This window comes from Notechis scutatus, chromosome 1 (assembly GCF_049901735.1).
Source record: "Notechis scutatus isolate UNSWTSFEM ecotype Mainland chromosome 1, rNotScu1.2, whole genome shotgun sequence".
Taxonomy (NCBI): domain Eukaryota; kingdom Metazoa; phylum Chordata; class Lepidosauria; order Squamata; family Elapidae; genus Notechis; species Notechis scutatus.
Window position 1 is genome coordinate 297,572,585 of NC_142009.1, and position 11,494 is coordinate 297,584,078.

Below are 11,494 nucleotides of genomic sequence, written 5' to 3' on the forward strand. Positions count from 1 at the left end.
TATTTACAACATTAATAATTAAATATGATATTGGGTGTGTGGGTGGGTGTGTATCTCACAGAAGTGAGTACACCCCCTCACATTTTGTAAATATTTAAGTATATCTATCTATCTATCCATCTATCTGAAATTATTAGTCATAATTGAATGGCAAATAATCTTGGGGGGGAGGGAAATCTTCTATCAACATGTTTTAAGGAACTAAAAAAGCACTTTTAAATTTAAGTAATGAATATAGACAGAAAGAGAAAATAAAATTAAGGAATATTTGACATGTAATAGAAAGTCTAACAGTGCAGGAAAATGTTCCCCAAACTCTGCAGATTGCAGTGTGGATTCCCAGTGCCTTAATTTTGTGACCTCTAGCTTTGTGTATCCACACAGAGACTTTACTGCAAATAAGTCTTGCATAAGCTTTTCTGTGATATAAAATTACTGGTGTTATCCTTACTTCTTTAATAAAAGTTTAAACTACCATAGTTTCAAAGTACAAAGTGACACTTTTTCTACCCATCCAATGAAAAAGCTCTGCATCTATGAGACTGAATTTCAGAAAACGTGACCTTTGATGTAGTGGTTCTATATGAAATGGATGTAAAGAAACAATTTGCAGGACTACAATCTAACACAGACATGAGAAATTCAAAAAGGTGTTTGGAAGACTTGAAATTTAACAATTGTCTTAATGAAAATAATTATCTGAATAATATTAACTTCTTGAATTACACACCTCCAAGTCATAAATGAAGGAAATTGCCATTCAGTTTCACAAAGACTTTGTTTTTCTTTTTATGACCCCTGTGATCCCTTGCTTCAGGGTGGGGTTGGGGCAACTGAATTGGGCGAGAATTTACTGGTCAGATGCCCTTCCTGGCACCTACCAGAAGTTTGCAGCAGATATTTTCTCCATGCACCCTGATAGAGAAACATCTATTCAGTAAACACTTACTGCTTTTCTGATGTTCCTGTGAAATATATAGATATTCTTAGCTTGCTTTTCCTCTTGTTTCTACTCCTTGCTGTACACCTGTACATTGTCATATCCACATCATAGGAACCCATTCATTCTTCTTTCCCAGCTGATTTTCAATTTAGTTTGAATTATTTATTAATGTGGTCTGGCTTATTTATGTTACCAACTCACACTATTAATGGATTTGTCTTCATAGGATGTGTGTCAGCTGACAATGCAGCCCTTTTTATTTTCTCTTTCTTCTTCTCTCAACAGATTTCTCAAACCCAGCTTAAAGCTGAAATGAATGCCTTTTAGACGGAAGGAACCTGAGTGCACTTTCACTGCAAATACCAGAGTGAAAGGAAAAGCTAATCCAACCATCCTGCCTGCTGTCAACGTTTGGAACTTCACATTGAGGATTGGCCTTCTGTATAGAACATAGTTACTCTGCCATTTAGCATACATGGAGGAAGGCATCAAAATGTGTAAACCTGGCTAACAACACAGTGATTTTTCAGAAGCAGACTGGAGAATAGTCCAGTTGTACAAGGATTATTTTGCATTTAGTTTCTGGGAATATAACAATCATCTGCACAGAGGACAAAACACATCTATTTTGTTTTATTTCTTCTTTTTGCTCAATTGTCCCTTCTTTCTTCAGTTAGAAATGGGCCCGTGGACTAGAATGTGGCCCATGGACAGGTTTGCTTTCTTGAAATCCTGGCTTGTTTTTTTTCTGGGATTGTATGTGCAGTTTTCCAAAGCGTTGGCCTGTCCAAGTGTATGCCGTTGCGACCGAAACTTTGTCTACTGTAATGAACGAAGCTTGACCTCAGTGCCTCTTGGAATACCGGAGGGTGTAACCATACTCTACCTCCACAATAACCAAATTAATAATGCTGGATTTCCTGCAGAACTTCACAATGTCCAGTCTGTGCACACAGTCTACCTGTATGGCAACCAGCTAGATGAGTTCCCTATGAATCTCCCCAAGAATGTCAGGGTTCTCCACCTGCAAGAAAACAACATCCAGACAATTTCTCGGGCTGCTCTGGCACAACTCTTGAAACTGGAAGAGCTTCATCTGGATGATAATTCTATCTCTACTGTTGGAGTGGAGGATGGGGCATTCCGGGAAGCTGTTAGCCTCAAGCTTCTGTTCTTATCCAAGAATCACTTAAGCAGTGTACCAGTTGGCCTTCCAATGGACTTACAAGAACTACGAGTGGATGAAAATAGAATTGCCATCATATCAGACATGGCCTTTCAGAATCTCACAAGTTTGGAACGTCTCATAGTGGATGGTAATCTCCTTACAAATAAAGGCATTGCAGATGGCACCTTCAGCCACTTACCCAAACTTAAGGAATTCTCTATAATAAGGAATTCATTGACATACCCACCTCTCGATCTTCCAGGTACAAATCTACTTAGGCTTTATTTACAGGACAACCAGATATCACACATACCACTTTCAGCCTTTTCAAATCTCCATCAATTGGAACGACTTGATATTTCCAACAATCAACTCCGGATGCTGTCTAAAGGTGTTTTTGACAATCTTCACAGCCTGAAACAACTAACCGCAAGGAATAATCCCTGGCTATGTGATTGTAGTATTAAATGGGTTACTGAATGGCTCAAATTAATTCCTTCTTCCATCAATGTCCGAGGATTCATGTGTCAAGGACCAGAACAAGTCCGAGGTATGGCTGTCAGGGAACTCAACATGAACATGTTGTCATGCCCCACAACTACCCCAGATGTCTCATTTGTTACCCATATTCCCACAACATCTTTGCCAACCACAATGGCCCCTACTTCATCACACTTTACCCCAAGTAATAAACAGACAATCATTCTTCTTGCCCCTGTTATAACCACGTTCCCCACTGTGCCTGAGACAAATGATGAAGAAAAAATGACCCTTCCCACTGTTGAACGATTTCAGCTGTTTATTCACATTGTAAATGGCACTTGCATCCAAGTGAGCTGGCATTCTCTCTTTAATGTGATGGCCTATAAGCTTACTTGGGTTAAAATGGGTCACAGTCTGGAAGGAGGCATTATTCAGGAACGGATAGTTACTGATAAGAGGCAGAACGTCAGCTTGACAAATTTGGAGCCCAAATCTACGTATCGGATTTGTTTGGTTCCCTTGGATGATTTTAATAATTATCGCATTGGTGAGGACACTGTGTGCTCAGAAGGCACAACAAAAGCTTCCCTGTTGAATAACGGAAGCAACTCAGCTAGCCACGAACAGACAACTTCTCATAACCTTGGTTCTCCATTTCTGTTAGCAGGCTTAATTGGGGGGGCTGTTGTATTTGTGCTGGTGGTTCTGCTTAGTATCTTCTGCTGGCACATGCACAAAAAAGGACGCTACACCTCTCAGAAGTGGAAATACAACCGTGGCCGACGGAAAGATGACTACTGTGAGGCAGGAACCAAGAAGGACAACTCCATCCTGGAGATGACAGAAACCAGCTTTCAGATTGTCTCCTTAAATAATGATCAGCTCCTTAAAGGAGATTTCAGATTGCAGCCTATATATACCCCAAATGGGGGCATTAACTATACAGACTGCCACATCCCCAACAATATGCGATATTGCAACAGCAGTGTCTCAGACCTGGAACACTGTCATACGTGATAGTGAAATGTGTGGTGAGGCAATATTACCACAAGCAAAAACCCAGAGGGAGCAAGCAAAATTAATCTACTCACACAAAAATCAACAAAAATTACATTTGATAAATGTTATGCAAATGCATTTGCGCATTTGAATACTCTGTAATTTATATGGTGTACTATATAATGGGATTTAAAAAAAGTGCTATCTTTTCTATTTCAAGTTAATTGCAAACAGTTTTGTAACTTTTTGCTTTTTAAATCTTTAAAATATATATAAATATATATATAAATATATATATATATTGAAGAAGTACTGTACAGGGTTGTACAATAAGAACCCAATGCCATGGCAAAGGAAATACAAAACAAAATGCCTCATTCTTCAAACATTCAATACTTTGATTTTGGAGCTGTTTGGGGGATTTTGGCTCGTATATCCATTAGTTTAAGATAAGTTTGTATTACAAGAGGAAACTTTAGGAATGCCTAAGCAGTGTTACATGAGAGGAAAACAATTTAACTTCATTGGTAATTAAAAGAAATGGAATAGCATTTGTAAAAATTAGATTGGCCACCTTGCCTGCCTCTGTCTCTTTAGCTTCCTTTAGTCAGAGACTAAAACTAGGAACTCTCTGGATATCAGGCTTAACCAACCTGTATCCTTCATTTTATTATTGCTTTTTTTCCCCAAAAGTTTATCACTTTGTTCATTTCTTCTCAGAAAAGCTGGTATGGAATCCATCAAGGCATTTGTTATTAAATTCTCACCAAATTTGGAATGTTTTCTGACCAGCCTTATTAAAAAAAAAAAAAAAATTAAACTGCATCTAGACTTTGTTTTCTCCAGAAAAGCATTTTTGAATTCCCAGTGAAATCACATTAGGTCATAATTTCAAAAATTCTATTAGCAGTCCATACAGATCTTTGGCAGAATACAATCAATACTTTCATTCTACAGGTAGTCCTCAACTTATGACTACAATTGAGTCCAAATGTTCTGTTAATTGAGTCAGTTAAGTGAATTTTGCTCCCTCTTGCCACCATTGTTAAGTGAATCACTGTAGTTGTTAAGTCAGTCACATGATTGCTGAATAAATCTGGCTTCCCCACTGACTTTACAGTCTTGTACACCCATTTACAATTACTTGCCAAACTGATTTTGCCAAATGCATATCTTGCATTATTTCAGATTAAGAAATGTCCTCAACTTTATCTGATGCTCTTCCAGATTATTTTGTTCAGTTTTGTACCTTTGCAAAATGTCTTCCTGGGATTCTAAGCTGTACAGTTCTATTAATATGGAAACATGACAAAAAGAATAGCCACCCCTTTAGTGGTAGAAGAAGAACAGTTTAGTACAGCTCTTAGTGTTAGACAAAAATCCACTGATGGTAAATTAGTTAATGTTTCCCTATCCCCATATGTAGTCTCTGCAGGAAGTTGAGGACAAAAGTGTATGATAGCTTCATATACTGGCATGACTGGGATATTAGCCAAGGGATAAGATTTTAACTGAGATTATAGAATTGTAGTCTACTAAATGTAGAGAGTACCAGGTTGGGGAAGGCTGCACTACCCATTTTTGATTTTAATTTTATTTATTTTAATCAGTAAATTAGTGTGGCCTTCCCTTACACTCTCTATTTTTAAAATCTAATTAAATTCACTCTCTCCAGTCATATTCCGAATACTTGAGAATTAAGCACAATTATCAACTCATTCATTTTTTAAAACAACTACTACTATGTCTCCTTCTCTTCCACAATTATATTGATTTGAAACAGAGGCTTAAAACTGTTTTCTAATAATCAGAAACTACCTGCAAAATTAGTCATCTCAGTAATATATCCTTTAATTAAAGGCTAGCCAAAAATCATTTTTGAAAAAAGAAGAACTTATGGAAATGAGAACCACGGTCAGTGTACCTTCTCAGTTTACCTAACCTGTTATTAATCACAAAACACACCTACAGATACATTAATGTTTAGCAACATTCAAATAGATCACTACTTTGTAAAATAGCAGACTCCAATAATTCTCTAAGGGATTTGTTCATACTGCAATCATCCTTCAATAACAACATAAGAATTTCCATTGGTATTTTAAGCAACTTGTGTGGGTACTGTATCAGTGTAGTTGCTGAAGGTTACTAACTAAAAGATTGCCATATGGTTTGAAATGTATAATTTTAGCTAGAAACTGTTTTTTCCCCTTTTGACTGGACTAGCTGATTATTTGCACACGCTGGATAATGGGATGTCTTCCAAACTGAATTCCTTTATAGAGCATAAGGTTAAACTTTATTTCCAGCATAAGGAATACCTCTGAATTTCAGTTGCTGAGAGTAACAACTGTTACATTCTTACTTCTTCCTAATCAGAATCATGTATTTGATGAGAAATATTATGATAGACTAAATAGGCTTTTTTGTCTAATCTAGTTGTTTCTAGTTATGTTTTTCTATATCATGAACCTAAGCAACACACACACATACACACACTATCTTATCAATAATAAAATGGAGAGTCCAAACAGTAGATCTTGTATCTGTGTTGCAGTATATATGGCATTTACATGAACAAAAGAAAGTAAATACGATGTTCCTCAATGCCATTAGGATTGAACCTGTGTCATCGTAATAATCTTTTTCAGGATTTTACTTTTTCCTTTACATTCTGATTGATGTCAGGAGTACTATGATTATCTGTCTCATCTTTGAAACATGAGCTGGTTTCATTCTGTTCAGAAAGCATAAGCATTATTAAGCAGAACATCAGTCATGAAAACAATGACTTATTCCAAATGAACATTTTCAACGAGTTCTTAACCAAACCACTTTTCAAGTTGCAAAATTCTTAGTGCTTCTATGAGCAATTTTTAGTTGGTTCCTTCCCTTTGAACTCTTCTTACTTCTACTTTTCATAATATAATGGATGATTGGATATATATATATATATCCAATACACACACACACACACACACACACACACGTGCGCGCACACATGAAAAGTCAAAAGTTGAGTTTCCTACAACTTTCTAAATGGAAAACTATCAAGTTTCAATCTACCTATTTTAGATTAGTTAAATATTGTATAAACCTAGTTAAGGAGACCTATAACAATAATTTAAACATGTCAGAATTAACTTTATCCATTATTTTAAAAATTGTCCTGGATAAATTTACTGTTTTATCTTCCAGTTGGGTTCATAATGTTTGTAGGCATTTAATACTTTGTTTAAAGACAGGTATTCTATGCAGAAAATTTACAAGCAATAAGATTTGGAAGATTTGGTGGAAAGCTAGTCATTTGGTCATCTGATGCTTTTGCTAGCAATGTCAATACCACTTAGTATAGTTTGAGAATCCAATCCCAAAACTGTCTTGATCTAATTGGATCATTTCAAAGATAATCTGTTTCAACTTGGTTTGGTTGACTGTAAAGAAAAAAGGGTGGTTCATTGTCCCATAGAGTGATATAGCAAAAAAGAATTGACTGCAACTTTTTCAGCAGGATGGGACTTTTATAGGCATAAAAGAGCATTATGAGAAACTGTTGCCCAATTTTATCAAATTATAGAAATGTTGATGGTGGTGAATGACTTGGCCAAATTTCAAACCTATATAAGTAGATTTTTTTTTCTGCAAAGGAACAGGTATTTGAAAGGAAAGCATATGACTCTCTAAAAGCAGTTGAGTGGACTTAGAATTTGAGCCATTATATAGGATTAACTCTCTATTTTCCATAAAGTAAATCAGTTTATGATAGCTAACTAATGTCATGTAAAATCAAAATTTCACAAGAGAATCAGACTAGATAGCTAATGATAACATTAAAGATTTCTTCCTGCTCCCATGGGTTTGTTTGACCTGGATAAAATTTGCTCAGATCTTATGAAAATATGAATAAAGCACTAATGATTGCAGAGAAATATATGCATCTCACAAAACTTTGATATGAAAGTGAATATCATCTGTTAAAGCATCACTAAATAGTAATTTTGTGTCTTCGTTATTTTTCAAGGGTAATATAGATTTTTCTCCAAATTAAAATGATTTTCTGTAGAGAACTGAGCAAGGAGGTTATTTTATTATATTAAATTTTTTGTGATACTTCTAGTGGGCAAAACAAAGTGATTGATACAAGATCTGGAGGTTAGAAACTTAATTCTGATGACAAAGTAGCTGGCTGTTTTTTCACATATACAATAGCAAATATTTTTGGAACAATGCTTAAAAGCATGTATTAACTCTGGTAGCTGAATGGGATAATGCAAAAAATAATATAATTTGTCCTTTCATTCATCAATGCACCCACCCTCTGGAAGTAATTGCAGTCATTGAGAGAATTGCATCTACTCTCCAAAGTTAAACCACCTTGTACATACCAAGAGTTTCTTACAAATCCTACAGAATCTCAGAAGGTAAGCAGTGTGGGATCAATACAATTTGTGAATCCAATGGTGCATAAGTTTTTAAGTTTCAGATATCTACTGTAGTATCCCATTGTAAAAGGTATCTTTAGAAGTATTCTGTGCAGCCAGAAAATGTCAGGAAGAAAAGTAGGATTGTGCTGTTAGTTCCACCTCCAACATCAGCATGCTCTGCCTCCTGGTGCTTTCCTATTTTACAGATAGGAAAAGAATTCATTTTAGTACTAAAGGTCAGTGAAAAAAGAACAGCCAGTAAACAGTCACAAGTTCAGAGGGAGTTGAAGTACATGTTTTGCAGGTGATATTAAGAGGCCTCAGGTTTGTATTCTGGAACAGTTTACAATAGTGTTTTTCAAACTTGGCAACTTTAAATGTATGGACTTCAAGTTAGCAAAACACTAGTTTGCAACACTTTCAACAAAATTTCAGAGAATGAAAATAATAGAAACAAGTCACATTTTTAAAAGTGCTAAAAATAAAATAACTATTGTTTTTTTGCTATTCCACCTAATAGCATTGCTTTGCTGACAGGCTAACGTTAAGGCTCACATTGTTTTTTTGTGATTGCAATAGTAATTTGAAAAGTGGAAGAAAGAAACTATTCAAAAAAAATTCCTAAGCTTTGGATTATTCTTTTTTCCAAGCTTGAATTGCTATTCTGAAAGCTGCTCTCAGTTATTTCTACGTGTTAGTGCATGCAAACCCACTTAACTTTGCTATTGTAGGTGCATTAAGGAAGTGAATAGAAATTTTTTGTATAGGCTCCCATATGTTCAGAAGCAGTCTTCTGAAAGTTTTGCACCACCTTTGGACATTAAGAGAATGTATTTGTGAATTTCAAGTTGCAATCTCTTATGCCCTAGCTCCTAGAATAATTCATCTGCAAATTCTGAATATGTCCTCCATCCAAAGAAGACATTTCTTCATTGCCACGTCCTCCTGCACCTCATAAAAATGTGGCAGAGTAGGTGAACATGACCCATTTGTTCCTAAATAGCAATAGCATTTAGACCTATATACCACCCCATAGTGTTTTACAGCACTCTCTGAGCAGTTTATAGTGTCAGCATATTGCCCCCCAAAAATTGGGTCCTCATTTTATCAACCTTGAAAACAGGGAGGGCTGAGTCAACCTTGAACCTATCGGGATCAAATTCCTGGCAGTGGGCAGAGTTAGCCTGCAATACTGCATTCTAACCACCACACCCACCAAAAGCATACTACAGCTCAAAGCTACCCTCAGAAAAGCTGTGGAGGATTATTTCAAGATAGAATAAAAGTAAGGTTTTTGTTGGTTTTACAAATACACTGCAGGAGTGAGGAATCCTCACATTGTAGGATATGTGCATTTCCCAGCTCCTTTTTGTGGCCTCAAAACTCCCTCTCCTACCTACTTAAAAATTGAGTCTCCTTATTTAAGGAGACTGCTAAGAAAGACCATGGATATTCCACCATTTTTACTAGAAAAACAAATTGTGTCTAGGGGTTCACCTGAAATATGATCTCACCCCATATTAAAAAATTCCAAATCTGCCTATTCATTATTGATAAGATTTTTCATGTGAATGTGTGTTTATCCATATGTCACCCAATCGCTAAAACTGACAGCCTTGGGGTGGTGGGGGGGTTAACAGATTAAAGTTATAGAAGTATTTGCCTAAATTGCTTGGTCACACTCAATGAAAGAACATATTGTTTGCAAGCAGAACATCTCAAGTTAAAATCCTCAGTTAAAAGGATAATGATGGGAAAAGTACTGATTTTCAGGAGAAATTACATAAGAAAGAATAAATCTTGGCCCACATGATCTAATATTCTTCACATGAAAGGTCTTTATTTGCTTTACCAGGAAGAAAACATATGAGTAGCTACATATTATTAAACTCCAGTTCCCAACATGTGTAATAATCAAGGGTAATGACAACCACTATATATAGTGATTAGTATCCTAAAATGGCCTCAGGCAGAACTTTCTAATGTCGGTGTGTGTGGCTTGCATGACCATAATTATACGAAGCCTGTTTTGCAGTTTCATTTCACACATGGACATGCCATAATGCTTTTATTGCTTTGTTCTTGAATTTCTAGATTGAAGTAAACCTATGGTAAGGCTGATGAAAGAGTTGATGCGAGATTTCAGGTTAAGTCAACCTACTGCATTTGCAATCTGATAGTAACAAGAACTGATTAGTATGTCTTCAACTCTGAAATCTTATCTACTATGACTCTATAAGCTCCCATAGATGCTCTCCCCCTTCTATACAATAGATTCTTCATTATCTAATTTTCAGTATCAAGATCATAAGGACACAACATTTAATAGCTAACATTGAATGGTAATTCTCTTAAACGCCATGAAACAAGTTTGGCTGCATTATTCCTCAAGTGTTTGTAAAATTGAAAGAGTTTTCTGAAAAGAACATTACAGGTAATCATCGACTTACTACAGTTCATTTAGTGACCATTCAAAGTTACATCACTGAAAGAAGTGACTTATGACCATTTTTCACTCTTATGACCGTTGCAGCATCCCAATGGTTATGTGATCAAAATTCAGACACTTGGCAACTAACTCATACTTAGACCTTTGCAGTGTCCTGGGTTCATGTGATCCTTTTTTGCTACCTTCAGTCAAGTTAAGTTAATGGGGAAGCCAGATTTCATGAACAACCATGTTGCTAACTTAACAACTACAGTGATTCACTTAAATGTCTTGCTTAGCAGCAGAAATTTTGGACTCAATTGTGGTCGTAAGTCAAGGACTACCTGTAGTTTCTTTAAAAAAAAATCCAGAAGGCTAGAAAATACATTGTCTCTAAAATGTAAAATTTGCATAACATTTATATTTTGGCTGGATCACTCCTTACCTGCTTTTCAAGATAAGAGGCATTTCTGAAAAGAAAACTATAATGTTAATATAGAATGTTTCTAGAATGTCATTTCTTTTTTTTCCAGTTCTTCTTTCAGGACTCGGCAACTACATTTCTGTGGCATAATGGGTTAAGTTAAGTCATCTTTAGATAGTCTTACACTCCTCACTCTTTATATGCAGTTGTCACATATAGGGAGAAAATGTTATGTTATAATATGCACAGATGCGCAGATACATATATGTGTGATATAGTAATGATTTGAAATAGAATAAGCTGCACAAACAAAAAATGAAAAAATGCTAATTTAATAAAATGTTGATTCTTCATATGCCTTTGACTCTGCAAACCAGTGGTGGGTTTCAAAATAGTTTACCATTTTGGTGGACGTGGCTTGGTGGGCGCACTTTGCGCACATGCACACACACTTTGCATGCACGTGTGTGCCAAACGCGTACTTAGCGCAGGCGCAGAGGCTTTCTGACTCACCTCCTGCAATCCTGCACTCACCCTGTTGCTTCAGCAGCTGACGTGCAGCAATGTGCTGTGCCGCAAAGCAGCTGTGCTTCAAAAGCAGGGAATAAAAGTTAGTATGGGAGCC

The 11,494-nt window shown here is 36.1% G+C and overlaps 1 protein-coding gene across 3 annotated transcripts in view; it reads left to right on the plus strand.

Annotated features, from left to right (window-relative positions):
• Window positions 1-11,222, plus strand: part of FLRT2 (fibronectin leucine rich transmembrane protein 2) — a 93,922-nt gene extending 82,700 nt beyond the window's left edge. For all 3 annotated transcript variants that reach the window (XM_026664330.2, XM_026664332.2, XM_087952041.1), the window contains exon 2: window positions 1,229-11,222. In XM_026664330.2, the coding sequence (XP_026520115.1) occupies window positions 1,623-3,611 (1,989 nt within the window). In that variant the 5' untranslated portion in view covers window positions 1,229-1,622 and the 3' untranslated portion in view covers window positions 3,612-11,222. The remainder of the gene's footprint in view (window positions 1-1,228) is intronic.
• Window positions 11,223-11,494: the final 272 nt, after the last annotated feature.